Source organism: Elaeis guineensis, chromosome 12 (genome assembly GCF_000442705.2).
Source record: "Elaeis guineensis isolate ETL-2024a chromosome 12, EG11, whole genome shotgun sequence".
NCBI lineage: Eukaryota > Viridiplantae > Streptophyta > Magnoliopsida > Arecales > Arecaceae > Elaeis > Elaeis guineensis.
The window spans coordinates 17,950,880-17,971,677 of record NC_026004.2 but is presented as its reverse complement, the minus strand read 5'-3'; the positions used below and the strand labels follow the sequence as shown (position 1 = coordinate 17,971,677).

The window sequence follows — 20,798 nt, the reverse complement described above, 5'->3', positions numbered from 1 at the left end:
ATAATTTTGAATTCTCGTACCAAACAAGTTATTCATAGATATTTGAAAATCTTTAATCACTGAATCATATTCTGCTAAATATATTTTAATCGTTGGACTATGGAGATCAAATCATTATAAGATTCGGATCATCGATGATCTTAGATTATAATGATGCTTTCATTTGGATTATTAAATATTATTTAAAAAAATTAAATGGTGCTATTGTATAGAAATAATAGAATTAATGTAACTGGTATCAGTATTTTTTAGTGGAACGACCTGTAGCCGGTTTGAGACTATTTTCAACCAAGAGACTGTACGTTTTTTGCCGTCTTTGGATGACGCTGGCTATGCGGCCGGATCCATCCGTTTGCGTCCACCCTTTGCGCCCACCCTGGGGGTTTACGAGGGGACGGGTGGAGGAAGTTGGCAGCTTTCTTTCGGTTAAAGAAGAGTAGTCGAGGGAGGGAGAGCCATGGTGGTGGTGGATCTGGGGGAGTTCTCGGAGGAGGGGTTTGATCCGAAGCGATGGATCAACGCGGCGCTGGAGTCGCGGCACCCCCAGGATCCTCTCGATCGCTTCCTCTCCGATCTCGAGGAGAACCTCCGCGCCGCCTCCGAGAAGATCGCCGACGCCCTCGAGCGCGAGAGCGCCGACGCCCTCCGCCGCGTCCCCCTCGCCTGCCGTGACGTCGTCCGCCTCCGCGACGACGCCCTCGCCCTCCGCTCCATCATCTCCTCCATCCTCCTTAAGCTCAAGAAGGTCCCTCCTTCCTTTCTTGCTGTTCTAACCGAATACAACCAATTCTGTAGTCTGTAAATCTTAAAAATTGGTAGCTGAATTTCAGATTTCAATTAAGTTTCTCAAACCCAAAGAAATCCGGTCAATTTGTGCGGGTATTTTGGAAATTTGACTTTTTGATGAGTTTGGCGTCGATTCTGTTCTTACTTGGTTCGATTTATCTCTAGATTACTGAGCGCCCATATATGTTTGCGAGTATTTTATTGGGAAAGTTCAGTTTTTTAGTATAAATGCCAATCGATCTATAGCTGCTGCCTCGCCAAAATGGATGCCGTGAAGTGGAGAATGCAATTCCTTGGTCAAAAGCTGATTTTGATAGCTTTGTTAGGATTCATAATTTGATTAAATTTCAGTTATTTGTGTTAGGTTCAATTTTTTTCCTTTGATAATTTCGGATTTAAGTAGTGTTTTTTTGATTTTTTTTAAATTAGTCTTATTTTGTCTTAACTATCTCTACTGTATGCTGATATGTTGACTCAAAAATTTACATTTGGGAGAGCTAGATTGTAGTGTAAATGAGTTTTAATGGTAGACCATGGGCATATTAGCTGGATATATAGGTGGTATTGTTAGAACTGACTCTCTGAAGCAGAAATACTAATTTTTTGTTAAAATGTTAAGTTGTCAGCTTCAATGGTTCCAATAATTTGTGTGTTCTTTCATGGAAATATAAATTCTACATATGCTAGTATATGGAATCTGGTCAGAGTCCAGTTAGAGCTTAAAAGGAATCTACTGGCAGGCCAGGGAAACAGTTGCTGAATCTGTAGCAGCTTTCATTAGAATTCATGTTATGAGTTTGTTAAACTAATTTAGTGAAGGCAGATATATGTGCTCTCATGTAAATCTTTAACTAAAATCTTCAATTTATATCTTAATAGGTTATATCTAAATTTACTGGGTTCCAGGAATTCAACTTGATCTGGCTACAATTTTATATATAACTTGTGGTGGAGTTCTTTTTTTTTTTTTTTAATTTTAATATTTGTTTTCAGTTGGAGGGGGGAGGTTGGTTTGTTGATAACTAGAGGACTATCTCTGCAAAGTTTGATCATTGTTTAAGCGGACTTTGATTGGCAGGCTGAGGGCACATCTGCAGAATCTATAGCTGCTCTTGCTAAAATTGACACTGTCAAACAGCGAATGGAAGCAGCATATGAGACGTTGCAGGTATGAGCTATTTGGTTACTTGGTGTGCCAGAAGAATTACCAAATCAGCTATTCAAATGCCATCAGTACAGAGTTGTTAATTAGCATTTTTTTTTTCTAACTTTCTTGTGGAAATACAGGATGCAGCAGGCTTGACTCAGTTGAGTGCAAGTGTCGAGGATGTTTTTGCAAGTGGAGATCTTCCACGGGCAGCAGAAACCTTGGCCAACATGAGGCATTGCTTATCAGCTGTTGGAGAGGTAGGTAACTGTCCTTTTCCCTTTTGCATATTCTATGCTACTGTTAAACTGAAGGTATTTCTTCGTCAAATTATGTTTGTTTGGGGGGAAAAAAAACTGTGCTCGCAGGTTGCAGAATTTGCTAATGTGAGAAAGCAGCTCGAAGTATTAGAAGACAGGCTGGAAGAAATGGTCCAACCTCGTCTGTCAGATGCTCTTTCAAATCGAAAGGTTTTTATATTCATTCTTAAATCAATTTTATGTGCTTGAACTGCTTGATTTCTCTAGAACATTTGTTTATTCTTGCTTCCATAGCATCATGGCTCGTATTTAGCTGCTCTTTGCACTATTATATCAAGGTTGATGATGTTCAAGATTTACGGCGAATACTTATTCGTATTGGGAGGTTCAAATCATTAGAGCTGCAGTATACAAAAATGCACATCAAACCTTTAAAGATACTTTGGGAAGACTTTGACTCAAGACGGCGAACTAGCAAGCTTGAGATGGAAAGACATGGTGATAACTCAACCTCTGTTTCTTTCTCTAGCTGGTTACCGAGTTTCTATGATGAGGTTCTACTTTACCTTGAACAAGAATGGAAGTGGTATGTTATTTATTTTCCTTTTACTCTTTTACTTTGTGAAATTGCAGTATTTGTTTTTGGAATTTAGTATATGTAAAAAAATGTCATGTGCCAACAATTTCAAGTGATATGCATGTTATTCACTATGCATGGCTAAACCCAGTTCTAGGAGGTAATTTAACTGATTTTTTTGGTTAGCTAAACTTCTTTGGAATTAATGTTGTGAACTTCAAGGAACAACAAAAATTAACATATCTTTTGGGTGTTCTTTTTCTGATTGTCCACATCAGTGATTTCTGATGTCTGAACTAAAATAGATAAAGACTGGGATTGCTCTCTTAAAATTCAGTCGATTTTTTGACTGCCAAACCAAGATTGTTTAGTTAATGACATCGTTTACTAAATCAAAAAATCAGTAAAGAGGTTTCTTTAACTGTCCTACATCAGTTTGGTATTATAGCTTCTGTTAGGCTTTGTTTCAATCAATTGCGGTTGATCGATAATCAAAGGCGAGCACTCATATTATTTCATAAATGGAGAAAAGGTACAACCAAATAGACCAAAATTTGACGTGCATCAAGAAGCATGGTAACAAAGGAGACATGCCATTACATTTCAAACCACAATGTTTTTCTTTTTTCTTTTTTCTTTTTAAAGAATGAGCATGTGAGCTTGTATGTGATAGCAGTACTAACAAGATCTGGACATCGAGATCTTGCAGAAGAGTTGGATTCAAGTTTAAAAAGCATCCTAGTTCGTATATCTTTTGTTCTGTGGCATTAGCTTCTTACTGCTTGGTTTGTTTTCTGTCATGTAAGAATTCTTCGTAGCAGCATTAATGATGCAAAGAAAGAGGTCGTCCTCAATAAAGTCATTTTTGGGAGAAAACCTTAATAAAGTCAATAGATGATAAACTTATTGTAGATATTTTCATGGATCAAAATTGTGGTCAAATAAACAAGGTCAAACTATGATTATTGGCAAAATAGGTACCTTTTAAAATGTTATGATATTAACTTGAAAGAACCATGACAGTAGTATGGGCACTCTAACATGAAAATTCCCTTTCGTAGGAGCATGGAGTATAGGTACTGCGATTGCATACCTATTCATGCCAAATCATGCAAAGTGTTGGTATTAAGATCTTAAATGTCATGTACCTTTGTCATGCCGACTTCAAATTGCACAGGAGCGTGCCTTGCCATGTCATGCCCGGAAAACATGGCACACGTGCACTTGACAGGTGTGTGCCAGTGCCACTAAGGCATTGGCAGAATATGTTGCTGTCCATGCCAGCCAGAAAGGTTGGCACTGTAATGCTAGGTTCGTATGGCTTCATATAGTAAGCATACAATATTCCATGTCAAGCCCTGCCCAACGTAAGTATCATCCATATTATCAGACCTATCTTTCCTTTTTCTTGACAACAATAAAGATGCTCTTTATGTTACATGTATTATAAATCTTAGTTACCAATAGCAAGTCATACATGCATTCTAAATCTTACCTATAGCAGGAGCGGTTATGGGAGTGGGGATGGCGATCTCTCTCTCTCTCTCTCTCCCCCCCCCTCCAAAAAAGAAGAAGAAGAAGAAGTGGCAATTAGGAATTGGGTGAGGGAGCAAGTTTCCTGAGAGATTTCAAAGCAGATATGACACACTAATAGAAGTTTCTTCCAACTAAGTTCTAAAGCGACATGGAATTCTTTTTTATTTGGCTATAAATGACTGTTAGTTCATTATCTTGTTGTGCTGCAGAAGATTTTATCCATTTTTTTTTTTAAACATTTCTATTGTACATGATTAACTCAAGGTATATTTTTTACAGGTCAAGATTTTATCTTGGATGTTTTGATAATTGTTTCTGCTGCTACTGCTAGAGTCACAAACACACCTACACACACAAAATAAAGTTATTCAATTTCTGACATCATGAACGCACACACAATTTTATGACAAGGAACTCATCTGTAGTTTTTTCTTCCTCCCATCTCAAAGTATGCTTAAACACAAAATAATCCTCACCTGCTGCTGTTAATGCTATGCTCTAACTGAGATTATACTTGCAGGTGCATGAATGCTTTACCTGATGATTACAAGTCTCTTGTTCCAAAACTACTGATTGACACTATGTCTGAATTGGGTGCCAGTTTTGTTTCTCGTGTCAATCTTGCAACTGGAGATGTTGTTCCTGAAACCAAAACATTGACAAAAGGTTACATTATCAAAGTTCATTTTTTCTAACAATGATAGTCTTAGACCACCTCTGCTTGGGTTCTTTGTTTAGTTGCTGGCAGTACCTTTTCTTATTCCATATGTTTCTAATTCATTCCCCTGTTCATGGTTCATATATAGATTAGCCTGACCACTTCTGTTATTTTTTGTTCTTTTCCACCGAGATTCTTATCCCATGTTAGATTCTTTTCATTTATAAAACATGATTTACTCTCATGGACAGTTAGAGTGTCAAGTGCCAAATTGAACTGACAAGTTGAACCTAATATTGCATTCTCTTTTATTTTTAAAAAATTATTTATTGAGAGAGAAGAAAAAAAGGATAACCATAATGCTGCTAGGAGGTTCGACCTATGTATATTGATGATGCATAATGCAGTTTAATCTGGTGGCTGGTGGTGCTTCACCTAGAGACGGAGGCTAGTTGCATAGTAATTCCATGCACAAATTCCATCTCTGGAATCTGTGTATCTCGGAACCCTTTGTCTTTTTTTGCCCTTGTCAATCTACATACTGACACTGACCTTGATATACCGACTTTTTTTTTCCTGTTTTAATTTATGCTATCAACTTGTTATTTTATCTACAAATGCAGGCATAATGGACATTTTGTCTGGAGACATACCAAAGGGTACTAGGATACAAAACAAGCATCTTGAGACACTAATTGAGCTGCATAACGTGACCGTCTCTTTTGCAAGGAATATTCAACACTTATTTTCGGATACTGATATTCAAGTTCTACTGAGTACACTAAAGGCTGTCTATTCTCCTTTTGAAACATTTAAGTCGAGGTGCATACTTTAAGCTTTACTGTGGTGCCTTGGTTTATTGGTATAAAGCTATGTAATCAATCAATAACTACTGGATAATAACTTACCAGTACAAACTTGGTGGTTGTCTAGGTATGGTCAGATGGAGCGTGCTATCCTTTCTTCTGAGATCACAGGGATAGATATCCGTGGAGCTGTCGCCCGTGGTGTGGGTGCACAGGGTATAGAACTCAGTGAAACTGTTCGGAGGATGGAGGAATCTATCCCCCAAGTCATGGTGTTCCTTGAAGCAGCTGTTGAAAGATGCATTAGTTTTACTGGTGGTTCTGAAGCTGATGAACTTATAGTGGCCCTTGATGAGATCATGCTACAGTACATTTCGAATCTGCAAGATACCCTGAAGTCACTTAGATCTGTATGCGGAGTGGATAATACCATACAAGGTGATGGTCCTAAGAAGGATGCAGGATTGGACAAAAGAGAAGGAGCACGCATAGTGGATATGGTTTCTGAAGAGGAGGAGTGGTCTATTGTCCAAGGTGCTTTGCAAATTCTTACTGTTGCAGATTGCCTAACCAGCAGAGCATCAGTTTTTGAAGCTTCTTTAAGGGCTACCCTGGCTAGAATTGGGACGAGTTTATCTCTTTCGGTGTTTGGCTCAAATTTGGACCAATCCCGTGCAGTTGCTGATGATGAGAGTGGCGAAGCCACTCTTCCAGGAAGGGCAGCACTAGATGTGGCAGCTTTGCGTCTTACTGATGCTCCTGAGAAAGCTAGGAAGCTTTTTAATCTCTTAGAGCAGGTATAAATTACTTTTCTCTGACAATATTTGCTATTCATGTTCTGGGTTTCGCCGTCAAATGGAAGCTTTTATCTACTTTCTCCTGCAATTCAGCTGTCAATTTTACTAAAAACAACATCCAAAAAACAATTTTAATGTTGCCACCTGCTGTTGACATAAAATCCTGGTTTCAAGTATTGGTCCATGCTGGTCTAACCCCGCTGGCGCATATCATGTCAGGCCAGTCTTAGCAATCAACACTGGGTTGCGACAGCATCTACTGAGGCCACTTTTTTTTTTTTTTCTTTTTTCAAACTGAAAAAGGGATGCTGGCACATATCATGTCAGTCCAGTCTCAGCATCCAACACTGGGTTGCCACAGCAGCTATTGAAGTTACTTTTTTTTTTAAAAAAGTGAAGAAGGAATTTTAGCTCTTTCTTGTTGCTACAGCATCTATTCAAGTCATTCCTTTGAAAAAAGGGTTTAATTGAAGATGGGATTTTAGCTCTTTCTTGTTGTCACAGGATCTATTCAAGTCACTTTTTTGTATTAAAAAAAAGGAAAAAGGGATTTTGAGTTCTTTCTTCTTCTTCTTCTTCTTCTTCTTCTTTATTCAAGTCATTCCCTTTGAAAAAAGGGTTTAATTGAAGAAGGGATTTTAGCTCTTTCTTGTTGCCACAGCATATATTCAAGTCACCTTTTTTGTTAAAAGAAAAGGGAAAAAGGGACTTCTTCTGGCACGTATCATGTCAGGCCAGTCTCAGCATCCAACACTGGGTTGCCACAGCATCTATTCAAGTCACTTCTTTTTTTTTTTCTTCCCAAATTGAAGAAGGGATTTTAGCTCTTTCTTGTTGCAGCAACATCTATTCAAGTCACTTTTTCTTTAATTGAAAAAGGGGTTTAATTGAAGGAGAGATTTTAGCTCCTCCTCCTCCTCCTTCTTCATCATCTTCTTCAAGCCATCTGGCATATGGGTGCTCCACTAACCTAGATATGCATAGCATTTCAGGTCATGAAGTCAGACAGAAAATTGTGGTGTCCTTGGATGATGGGGCATTGTAAGCCTCCTTAAAATTTTGCATCAAGAAACATGATCCTCCAACCTCCATATATGGTATACAATAGTTAATGTAGAAGGTGGTTACATGTCTTGTTTCTTTAGGGCTAATGGGATCTCCAATCTTTACTTCTATTGCTGTCCCTCCTATCCCTTCGGTACTGTGGAGTGCAGCTTGCCATGTTATTGTTTGAGAGCTATTGCCTTGGTATGCTATCTAGGTATGGCATAATGGGTTACCGTTGCATCCCTTAGGGATCCATTTGGTTGGCTAGACATGATACTATGGAATATATTGTAATGCACTATTTTTGGAGTTAAGCATCATTAAATACAAAATCTGTATAGTATAATCTACCCAATACATGAGAAAGTTCTAGCATCTAAAACAGATTACAGTCCACTAATTCATATTGCAAAGCACATCCTAAGCCTGGCCATGTTTCTTGACATGATTTATCAGCAAAAAACTTATTCTGCTGCATGGAGGTAATCTTTTCATATTAACAGACGTAAAGGAAGGTGCATCTCTTTCTGAGCAAAGCATATAATTCTGCGACTGCAGTTGCACCCAAGACTGGAAGAGCCAGGTGGTTATGGCATGTTTAAGAAACATGTTTAAGGCATTTAATATCAGCAATATGAATTGTAGAGTCTGGACAGTATAAAAGTTGAAATTGCTGTATTAGATGACTCTTTTTTTATCTGCTACCACATCACACAGAACCATACACTGAACACATATTTCTTCTAACGACATTATTTAGCTTGCAACATGAAAGAACCGTCTTTACCTGTATGTTGTCTCTTTTACTTCTATCTGTCATTTGTGTGTTTCTCTTTCTTATAATCCTGTTGTTATGTGCAAACAAAAGACCTGCCCATGTCTACCCATATCCCTGCATTGTCCTTTTGAGCTGACATTTTGTTCCTTAATTACTTAAAAAAGAAATGCAATACGAACAATTCTTTTTAGGCTATTCTTCAATAGTAATTTTCCTTCACTTTTCTGCAGTCAAAAGATCCACGGTTCCATGCGCTTCCTCTTGCATCACAAAGAGTGGCAGCATTTTCAGACACAGTAAATGAGCTTGTTTATGACGTTCTTATATCAAAAGTACGACAACGTTTGAATGATGTATCTCGGATGCCAATTTGGTCTTCTGTGGAGGAACCAAGTGCTCTTCCCCTCCCAAGTTTTAGTGCCTACCCACAAGCTTATGTGACCAGCATTGGGGAATATCTTCTTACTTTACCCCAACAACTGGAGCCATTGGCTGAGGGCATTTCTAGCAGTGAGGCTGGCACTGAAGAGGCCCAGTTTTTTGCTAGTGAATGGATGTTTAAGGTAATTAAAAAAAAAAAAATCAACCTATGGTTCTTGGTAACATTCTTTTCAGTGAATTTGGTTTTGGCATTTGAAATATATGTGCCATTGCTAGAAATGGATATTCTTGGAACATTGATTTAGGAATTTGAAATATATGCACCATTGGTAGCAATGGATATTCTTGGAATATTGATTTATAGAATTATTTTTTTCCCCCATATGTTGCTTTTTCTTTGATTTGTTTTCTATTTTCTGTTAAGTCCATAGCATGACTTTGTTTAGATTGGTAAAATCATATGCCACATTTAGTATTTGGCTATATTGTTTGAGCAAGCACCTCTATCACCCAGTTCACTAATATACATTATTATTGTTGCTGCTGCTGCGTGTTGTATATAGTTTTCATTTTTTCCTTCTTTCTATGATATGTAGGTAGCTGAGGGTGCTACTGCTCTTTTCATGGAGCAGCTACGGGGAATTCAGTATATCACTGACCGAGGTGCACAACAGCTCTCAGCTGATATAGAATATTTGAGTAATGTGCTCTCGGCACTCTCAATGCCCATCCCTCCATTCTTGACAACGTTTCACACCTGCCTCTCAACTCCAAGAGATCAGATTCGTGATCTCCTCAAATCAGATGGAAACCAGCTTGACCTCCCAACTGCCCATCTTGTGTGCAAGATTCGCCGCATTGCTTTAGATCAATAAAAGAAGGGGATAATTTGTGTTATTTCAGCTTTTGTTATTTTTTCTGTCATCTAAATGGTTCTTCGTTCCTGAAAGAATGTGCTCCGTAAATGTTCACTGCATTTCACGCTTTTCACCTAGGACAACCAGATTTTCCAAGGACATACCAATATATTTTCATTTTTGGCTATGAGAGAAGTTTAAATTACTTATAAATTTTCCTTTCTCGCTCGACTCCTATTTGTTCAGTGCAAATTTAAACTAAAGGTTGATATTAGCAATGAAGTGAAAGTGTGAACTGCTGAATAAGCCTAGGGTTGCTGCTGCTACCGCAAGAGATAAATTTGCAGCTTCCTCTTGGAAAGTGAGAGCTTATTTCCCTTGCTATCTCATAGAAAGGCAAATGAGTTGTTAAAATTAGTGATTGCTGATTGCTTTTTTTCTTTATTAATAATTGCTGTCTTTGTAAATCTCAATGCATTTTCTTTGCCCTTGCACATGCTTGCTTCCGTATGAGGCGAGAAAAGTAAAAAAGAAACTGCATCACACGAGACCGTCATCCTAAGGGATCAGAAATTATTGGAGCTTCTGTAATCGCATGCATGCATTCTCTCATGATTAATGTTAACACAGGTATGTATAAGAAGTGAAAAGAGAAAATCTCCTGCACAACGGTCCAATCAACCTGAAAGTCTTGATCAAGATCTAAGGGAACAAGTTTAAACTCTTGCGATTAACTTCTTATGTGTTAACCACAAATAATGACTGCTGCTTGAAAGTGCTGCACTTCTAAAGTAATTTCAACAGTGATTATGAAGTTAAAAACTTGAGAAACATTGGCACGTAATGGCCTCTAACAGCAAAAGCTGATTGTGAAAAACAGCAGCCATACTCCACCCTCGTCTAATGGGTTTCATGTCTGATTCATGTGGGGCTTGTATGTTAATCAGGGAAAGGTGCGGTTCATTCTGCGTGTTGCCCTTTAAATTGTACGTTTTTATAAGAGGAGATGGTTCATTGTTCTCGTCTAAATGGCATTAAACTTGTGAACATATTGAGAAATGCTTTTCTAACACGAAAATTTTACAAGAAGAATAACATAGCCGACCTTCTTATTGGTCCTTGAGTTGATGATTTGTACAATGGCAATAGAAGGGGCAGCAAAAGAGCCACGTATGGGCCTTGTAATGCTTCTTTATTTGCATTATTTATATACTAAAATATAAAATGTTTGCTGCCGTTCACACCCTGGGGATGTAGCTCAGATGGTAGAGCGCTCGCTTAGCATGCGAGAGGTACGGGGATCGATACCCCGCATCTCCATTCTTTTTTTAGGGGTTTGGTTTTCGTGTCTCCATCCTCAGGCTGTTGAAGCATAGAGCCTAAAACATCAATCATTCTTTTTTTTTTTTTTGATAAAGAAGGCTCTTAACCGTTCTTTATTTTGTTGTTTCTTTTTATATAACAAAATATGGTGCTGTGAGATTTGACTGATAACTCTTTGCCCATTGCTCAAGAATTTTGCACTGGTAGATTATAGAGCTCAAAAAAATCTACCATTCTTTATTTCCTTCCTATCCTGAGTGCTTTATCTAATTAATTTTAAAAAAAAATATTTATAAAAATAATTTAATTTTTAACTTATTTATCAAAATAATATAAACAGTATAAAACGTTATTCAAAATGACATTTTATGATGGCCACGTCACCATCCTATTCCACCCATTCTTCATGTAGACGGAAAAAAATTGAAATTGCCATTTCAAATGACATTTTAAAAAATATCATTTGATTTGACGATTTTAATTTTTTTTCAATAAAAAAAAATAAAAAATTAAAAATTAAAAAAAATTAAAAAAATAAAAATTATAATTTTAAATTTTTTAAAAAATAAAATTTTAATTTTGATTAAAATAAAAATCATCATTTCAAATTAGTATCCCCATTTCAAATTATCTTTTTAAAAAAATATCTAAAAAAAAATTGATGTAAAAAAAATAAAAAATACCATAAAAAAATTTAAAAAAAATAAAAATTATAGTTCTAAATTTTAAAAAAATAAAAATTATAATTTTAATTCAAATAAAAATCATCATTTCAAATTACAATCCCCTTTTCAAATTAATTTTTTTAAAAAATATCATAAAAATAAGAAAGAAATGAGAAAAAAATAAAAATTATAATTTTAAAATTTAAAAAATAAAAATTTTAATTTTAATTCAAATAAAAAATATCATTTCAAATTATTTTTCTCATTTAAAATTAATTTTTTCAAAAAATATCCCAATTTTTTTTAAATTAAAAAAATAAAAAATAAAATAAAAAGGAAAAATAAGAAAGAAATGAAAAAAAATAAAAATTATCATTTTAAATTTAAAAAAATAAAAGTTTTAATTTTAATTTAAATAAAAAACATCATTTCAAATTACTTTTCCCATTTCAAATTAATTAATTTAAAAAATATATATCTTAAAAAAATATCTTAAAAATTAAAGAAATAAAAAATACCATAAAAAAAATAAAAATTATAAAAAAATAAAAATTATAATTTTAAATTAAAAAAATAAAATTTTAAATTTTAATTCAAATAAAAAATATCATTTCAAATTACTTTCCCAATTTCAAATTAATTTTTTTAAAAAATATTTCAAACATAGGAAAAAACTATCTAAACAAAAAATGCCATAAAAACAGAAAAAAAAAAGTAAAAATGAAAGAAAATTATAATTATAATTTTAAATTATAAAAGAAATTAAAATTTTAATGTGAATTCAAAAAATAAAAAAATAAAAAATACCATAAAAAAGTGAAAAAATATGAAAAAAATGGGAAAAAAAATAAAAATTATAAATTAAAATTTAAAAAAAAAATAAAAATTTTAACTTTAATTCAAATAAAAAATATCATTTCAAATTACTATCCCCATTTTAAATTATTTTTTTTAAAAAATATCTGAAAAAAATTGATGTAAAAAAAATAAAAAACATCATAAAAAAAGGGAAAAGAATTGAATTGAAAAAAAATAAAAATTATAATTCTAAATTTTAAGAAAATAAAAATTTTAATTTTAATTCAAATAAAAATCATCATTTCAAATTACAATCCCCTTTTAAAATTAATTTTGTTAAAAAAATATCACAAAAAATACCTTAAAAATTTTAAAAAAATAAAAAAAGAAAAAAATAAGAAAAAAATTATAATTTTATTTTTTTAAAAAAATTAATTTTAATTCAAATAAAAATCATCATTTCAAATTACAATTCTCTTTTAAAATTAATTTTTTTAAAAAATATCTCAAAAAAATATATCTTAAAAAATTTAAAAAATAAAAAATATCATAAAAAATTAAAAAAAATAAGAAAAAAATAAAAATTATAATTTTGAATTTAAAATTATATCGAAATCTTACCATCCTATACCTGTCCATACTGCACCGTACATAGCTATTCGTGCTCGTACCAGATCGAAATGTACCAGTGCGATCCGATTCATCTCATATATCGAAAAATTGGCTTGAACTTTGATGGTTCCCCACCAACTTATCTGATTTAACTTATGTTTAGATATTTTAAGAAATATAATTAAATTATCTGATATATTATTATTATTTACGTTATAATTTCTATAGCTTTTTTAGCATAACTTTTTCTCTCCTAATGTTTTGAGACACATTAGAGTATGTGTATCCATATCCACAAAGCATAATATCCGATCATTTGAAATTAAATAATATAAAATAAAATTAATAATTTATAATATTAAATATAATAAAAATATCAAGTGTACAAAAAATAGTACAATAAAAGTTTCAAAAATACTAAGTACAAATCTAAAAAAGACTAAGTCCCACAAGGACGTTGCGGTGCCCGTGGTCGCTTGGACCTTCTCAGGAAGGTCCTCAATGGCTGCTCCTACTCCTACTGTGATGGCTCCTCTCCTATATCAGTGGAGATCTGCTGGTCATGCTGCTCAGGAATAACTGATGCTGTCGGATCATCTACGGAATGAGCGACCCCCTCAACCCTCTCATCTGGATACACGGATGGGCCTGAAATGAAAGTGTCATACTCATGTGGCCAACTGGTATCCGGTGATGTCATCTAGGGAATGTAGGAAGAAGAAGGTGCTGCCATTTATGGATCAAAAGGCGGTGGCATCTGTGCAGCATCTAGTGATGACATTTGCAGAATATGCGGTGATGGCATATGTGGAACATATGGTGACGGCGTATATCTCATATCTGATGCATCGGCTGCTCCATACCAAGACGCATAGCTATATGGGTCAACACCAATCGCCATCAATATTTCAAAATTTATTCTCTCTATCTCACGCAGTATCCGAATCCGTTTGTCCTCATCAGTCGTAGATAAAGCACGATGAGCGTTCAACACAAGACTCGACATAGAATCAGTCTACATAATAAAAATAAAATAGTCAATATACTGTAAAATATAAAATAAAAATATAATACAAATAACATAAACTAATTTTCGTAGTCTTACCAAAAGATGCATAGCAGAACTCTCGCCCTCGTATCCGAAAACTGCATACCGAGGCTGTCCAATGACTCGCACTATAGTACTAAAAAATCAAGTCATGTAGTCCTCGATATATGAACGGCCTCTCAAAATGGGATCACCATGAACAATATGATCTCAACGTACATCCCAAATATCGATGTACTCTGCATGTTTGATACGTCAGTCAATATGAGCACTCCCTCATCGATCAAACGATGAAATCCCTGATTGATATCAAACTGCTTTGGGATGTCCTGAATCTGACCAAATTACCGTAGGATACGATCGAAAAGATGCCACTCTACCATATCAAAATAAATAAGTGGCACCCTAGCAGTCCATATGTCATGTCCAACTGTACACATCTGCGGCAATATAGCCAATATCTCATCTGTATATGGCTCCCACAAAAACTGATAGAGTTAAAATAAAAAAAATTAATAAGCTAAAATTTTAATAGATTATGAATACTGTAAAATAATATTTATAAAAAAAATTAAATTTATCCGTCTATATGTATTAACTAATGTATCTAACTGGCACCTATAAATCCATGCCACTCTCGTCGATACGTGATGAACGTTGAATGCAACGTTCCATCTGTTTCACAATCTACTCATGTTAAATAATTTTTATCAGATTTAAAATAGTAAGTTTCAAATAAAAAAAGTAATATTTTTATACCTATATCTCAATGATCCGTCTAGTCTGAATGGAACATCAAGATCATACTGCTCTGATGGCATCTCGAGCAACTGTCATCGTAATGGACTGATAGTCGGCATACGCTTCCATACCCAAATTTGTAAAATTTCAAAAAAATTATACATGATATACCCAATGTGAACTATAATTGAATATTAAAAATAAAAATTTTTAATTCACATACCTATAATAATACAAGATAACCACCAATCTCGCTCTGATCAGCATAAGAACCCCGACACATAGCTCTGTACAGGCAAGCTAGTACTGCACTGCCCCAACTGAGTCTACGAGCAAAATCTAAATCCTCTAATAATGGCACAAATATCAACTTTATCTTATTCGATGAAGTATCGGGTAACAGGATACCACCTAATAACTGCAGCACTTGACCCCTAACATACTGCTATACCATCTCCTCTGATGCATCATCCTCAATATGAAAATATCGATAACGATCATCCAAACACTCAATCCTGAGTCGTGAATGATCGAAAAATTGAGCGTCGGACTCAAACCCTAGCAATCGCAAGCACAAATCCTGCCACTCCAGAATGGTAAGCATGGGATCAACTCCGATAACTGGATCGCCATCAACTGGTAGTCTAGTAAGGATGCTGACATCCTGTAAAGTGATGGTCGTCTCACCAAATGGAAGATGAAATGTGTGTCTCTGGACGCCATCTCTCAAGCAAAGCAGTAATAAAACCAACGTCCATCTATATACGACCAATCCGATATACTTCATAAAATCTAAAATATCATAAATAATCCAGCACTCTATGTGAGATGTCCTCTGTCCTCTAGAAGTCAGCATCAGATCGTCGTAGACGAAGGTATCTGGACTCCTGCAATAAGATATAATAATTAGATAATGTATATGACTTTAAAAAAAAATTTAAATAGTAAGAGTAGGATTGGAATACTTACGTCGCCATCTAAAATAGTCTGTGATCGATGGTGCTCCTGCAATGTAAGAATACTGCTGTCTCGAGGATCGAGATGCTGCGGATCGTAAGCCATAATACGCTAATGAATCTAAAATAATGATATTATCATAAGTATATTAAAAAATAAGAAATATGATAGTCATTTATTTTGTGAGAAATATATTTTAAACATAATATTATCACACAATACAACTTAAACACATAATTCAGTTAATCTCTGAATATTAAACACATATATTCAAATACAATCTCACAAAAATATATAAAACAATGACGAAAATACATCTTCGGAGCTTTTAATTCTTCCACTACTTAAAGTTGAAGTGTGTTGAAGTATCCTAGGACAGCGACGGTGGTCATGTCCCTGTTCTTTACAAATGCCACAGTGGTTCTTCCTTCTTATTTGCCTATCATCCATCTCATTTCATAGTCTTGTTGACTTTAGTCTATCTTTTTATTTGGATCTCAAACGATGATGATCAGGAATACATTTGAACATACGTGTATGCATCCAATAATCTTCATGTGGTAATGGATTAAAGTCACCGCTCCAAGCATTCATATATGCTGTAATTGTATATGCATCATCCACAAAATCACTAAAATATACAGTAATTTTTTGACACACAGCTAAAACGTGTGAACATGTATATTTGTACATGCTCCACTTTTCACAAGAATATTTTTTTCAGCTAAAGTAACAGTATGAAAAATTTTTTCACTTCGTAACCCTACGCTTGCTCTCCTCGTAAGCACTTCATATATGCCTCTTTGAAGGTTGAATGCTGTTATTCGGTGCTGGCTAGCTTTAACTTGATCTTCAGCAATCTTAATTGCAACATGAGAAGTAAAAAGATTATTTGGATTCTCCTCTATATATCTCAAGGCTTGGGCATGTCTCGTATTGAAGTATTTCACAAGATGATAAAATGTCATTTGAACACAAGCTGTAATTGGCATATTTCTAACTCCTCGTAAAATACTGTTAAAAATCTCCAACAAATTTGTAGTTAAGACACCATAGCGCAAGCCATCATCATGTGCCAACATCCACTTCTCCTTTTCTATCTCAGACAACCAGCTTCAAGCCTCTTCATTCACTATTCTGATCCTACCCATGATAAAGTTGAACTTGCAAACTTGATGATGCTTCTTGCTTGCCATACTGCTCTTTTCAACTGCACATTTTTAAAATGAGTATTCAAATTACTACAGATATATCTTAAGCAGTATCGGTGATAGGCACGTGGTGGATTCCATCCAATAGACTCATCTGCGATGATATTTAATATATCTGGATGCCTGTAAAAAAATTAAGCATATTCCATTTCTATCTTTGACGATATGTGTTCTGAGCTGGAAAAGAAACCAACTCCAACTTGCAGTCATCTCCTCATCCACAATTGCATATGCTAATGGAAATATCCCATTCTCTGCATCAATTCCTGTTGCAATTAATATCTTACCTTTAAACTTTCCATACAAGTGCGTGCCATCAATGCTGATTACAGGAGGGCAGTGCGTAAAATCCTAAATGGATGGTTTGAAAGCTCAGAAAAGATAATTTAAAACTCGGATATTGGAATTCACAGTTTGAAAAAAATTCTATGAAACAACTGTACCGAGATTTGCATGTTGAAGTGCAGCTATATAATAGGATAATTTAGCATAAGACGGCTTCCATTCTCCATAAATATCAACCAATGCCTTTTGCTTTTCACACCATACTTTCCTGTATGACACTGTATATTGAAATTGATTATTAACGGTTGCCACAATAGCTTTAACTTAACATCGGGATCTTTCTCAACAATATGTCAGACTAGTGTGCCAATGATCTTTCCACTGACATGTTTGTGGTCTCGACTCAATCCCGTAAACAAACAAGTATGAGGATCTTCATATTTTGTGATTTGAAAATATCCATGTTTTTTCAATAATGCAGCACGAAGCCTTCATTTACAATTTTGAACATTATCTGATGATGCGTATCGTATGCACCATAATTTTGAATGCGACTGAACTACATTGTATGTTCGATGCTTCATAATGTGATAAAGATCAACAGCTCTCTTTACATAATCTTTACTCTCAAATATTAGATCTTTAGAAAAATCAGTCATCGAGGAGTCCCAAAACTGATAGTCAGAGTTCAATCTTTGACCAGCACTAACACAACCACCATCATCTAAATTTATATCGTTAAAAAATTATGAAGGTTCGTGCAAATGAGGTTGAAGTTCTCCCACATTAATATTAGCCTGAACATCTTCATCATCATTCTCATCTTCACCATCATCATCATCATTACTGCTACTGTCCTCATCCATCCAATAGTCTTCATCTTCGCTTTCATCTGACTCAAAGCCTAGATTATCAAAATTTATTCCACCGACTACCCAGTCATCATTTTCTATATGAGTGTCATCTCCCGCACTTACCACTACTTCTAGCAAAGGAAAAGTCACTATAGCAGAAGACACAGGAGAAGTCACCATAGGACTGAATAACTGAACAACTAGGACCGGCAGTAGTAGAATGTTATTCTGCAAATATGGCCTCAACACTATCGATTTGCACAATAGGAGTTACGAAAGGTGAAGAAGGTCCAACAATATTGTCCGCTTGAGTTAAAGCCGACTATAGTATCCAAAGCTCGATACATCTTTCTTTTCAATATATAATTTAAAAAACGACATTCTAAATATTTCAAAGGAAAGGTCAGCATTTCTTCGACATCTTTATCATCATCAATTGAAACTAAGATATACTTGCTCTGCATTAACTATCCCAACAGATTAGGAGATTTTTATTTTAATTTTATTTCATATTTTTCTTTGTCTACAGGAATACTGCTGTATAAATGGTCCAATAATTTTTGACGTGATAATGATGAAGATACTCTAATCATCTGATTTGCGGGGTGACTATACTGCACACCAATCTCGTCATTCTGTATTATGCCATCATAATATAATAGTACACGAACTCTAGTACTGGCCATTTTCTCAGAAAAATCTATGACAAAATCAAAATCAAAAAATTTAGTATGACTAATTATTTTATCGTTTCAAAATATTTATATGATAAATACATCATATCATCAACAAATAGATACAGATAGATCCTATCCCATTCAAAAATTGTATTAATTCTATAGATTAATTATATTAATCAAACGATACGCAACAGGGATCGAAAAAAATTTCGACAGCATTTCTCCTTAGTTCTCTCCACATGACTGAAAATGTGTGAGGAGAATTAAAAAAAAATACTGTTCGAAATTTCTCTCAAATCCTCTGCATATTGTTCAAATAATATAATTACCTATAGAATTAAATACAATTCCCAAACTGTCCAAACTGGACAATCAATTGACCAATATATATATTTTACAGTACCCATACAAAAATATATAATCAAATATATATTTTATACGGATATCGTAGAATATCCTACATTGGTTAACTGACTGGTCTACATTTTTATAAAATATAATATATTTTAAAATTTTTAAATTAGGATCGAATCGAGTTTTAAAACAAATCCGAATCTAATGAGATAAAAATAAAAAATAAAAAATAATACGATAAAAATAAAAAATAAAAAGATTGAAATAGAAAGGCGCCGGGGGCCGCAGCCCCGCCGTCGGGGGGCCGTCGTGGGGCCGCCACTGGGGCCTGCCGCTGCCCGTCGCCGGGTGGCCACCGCGGGCCAGCCGTCGGGGCTCGTCGTGGGGCCCACCATCAGGGGCCGCCGTAGGGGGCCACCGCGGGGCCGCCGTCGGGGCCCGCCGCGGCCCATCGTCAGGTGGCCGCGGGGGGCCCACCGCAGGGCCATCGTCGGGGCCCACCATGGGGCCATCGTCGAGGCCCACCGCAGGGCCGTCGTCGGGGAGGGGCCTCCACGAGTGGGGATGGGGCGGGGCGGCCAGCCAAGGGAAGGGAAGGGGCCCGCCGCTGGCCAAAGGAAGGGGAGGGGCGGGGCGGGGCGGCCGCCAGCCAAGGGAAGGGGAGGGGCGGGGCGGCCGCCAGCCAAGGAAAGGGGAGGGGCGGGGTGGGGCGGGGCGGCCGCCGGCCAAGGGAAGGGGACTGCCATCGGCCGGTTGTCGCCGGCTGGCCAAGGAAAAAGAGGGAGAGAGAGAGAGAGGAAGAGAGAAGGAAGAGGGAGAGAGAGAGGAAGAGGAAAGAGATAGGGTGACCCGCCAAGGAAAGGGGAGGGGCGGGTCGACCGCCGGCGATGTAGGAACCAGATTTAGGATTTCAGGGTTAGATCTTGAAACTTTTCAAAATCATACAGCGGAAGACTAAAATAAATCAAAATTATTTTCTAAAATCAGAGAATCCCTAGATCTAAGATCTTATTACATGATTATTACATAGCATTAAATCAGAAATTAAAATATATAAATATAGCATGAACTACATGTTGATCATATCAACATGTTTCTATACTACATCTAATGTATGTATTAAATAATAGATCAGATCTATTCTCTTGCAAGTTAGACGTTCTAACCTCGCTGATCCGGGCTTAAGGATGATGTTGCAAGCCGCACATGCATCCGACCTGTAGGAGTCGTCCACACGAGCCCACGAATCTCGATCAGAAGTCCTGCTTCAGGAAATCAGCACAGTATGCTAGTACTGCGCTGATCCTTCTTTGATGGTTGATCAGGTACCTCCTTCTTCTTGATTTGGACTCTTCCAAAGATAGAAAGTAGAAGGAAGAGTTTCAGATCTGAGATGCTCTCAGGAAACTCAAGATGGAGGGAGCAAAGATATGAAAACAAACAACCTTAGAAGAAGACCCTCTTTTTCTTCTCGTTTCTCTCTCTAGACATCCTAACTTGTGTCTTTTATATATCCATGACCCAAAGGTCTTTCTCTTTGATTTTTGGATGGCCCAAAGGTCTCTCAAATTTCTATCTTTTTCAAAAATTTTATGAAGAAACTCATTTTATATAGAGAGATATGATATAGTCCTTGTCTA

The 20,798-nt window shown here is 35.7% G+C and overlaps 1 protein-coding gene and 1 non-coding gene across 2 annotated transcripts; both read left to right on the top strand.

Annotated features, from left to right (window-relative positions):
• The first annotated feature begins 333 nt into the window (after nt 1-333).
• On the top strand, nt 334-9,817 carry LOC105054983 (conserved oligomeric Golgi complex subunit 7). The gene is made up of 10 exons (XM_010936661.4): nt 334-745; nt 1,865-1,954; nt 2,074-2,193; nt 2,302-2,403; nt 2,532-2,779; nt 4,827-4,972; nt 5,588-5,786; nt 5,898-6,567; nt 8,623-8,955; nt 9,370-9,817. The coding sequence occupies exons 1-10, from the start codon at nt 458-460 to the stop codon at nt 9,646-9,648; spliced, it is 2,475 nt and encodes an 824-aa protein (XP_010934963.1). The 5' UTR covers nt 334-457; the 3' UTR covers nt 9,649-9,817.
• Nucleotides 9,818-10,877: 1,060 nt separating this feature from the next.
• On the top strand, nt 10,878-10,950 carry TRNAA-AGC (transfer RNA alanine (anticodon AGC)). The gene has a single exon. It is a non-coding gene; the product is annotated as a tRNA-Ala (tRNA).
• The last annotated feature ends 9,848 nt before the right edge of the window (nt 10,951-20,798 follow it).

Excerpts from the sequence above, each read along its gene's own strand:
- LOC105054983 (XM_010936661.4), top strand. The coding sequence starts at position 458 with ATGGTGGTGGTGGATCTGGGGGAGTTCTCGGAGGAGGGGTTTGATCCG. Across the intron at positions 2,780-4,826 it reads CTTGAACAAGAATGGAAGTG|GTGCATGAATGCTTTACCTG; the intron begins GTATGTTATTTA and ends TTATACTTGCAG. Across the intron at positions 4,973-5,587 it reads AACCAAAACATTGACAAAAG|GCATAATGGACATTTTGTCT; the intron begins GTTACATTATCA and ends CTACAAATGCAG.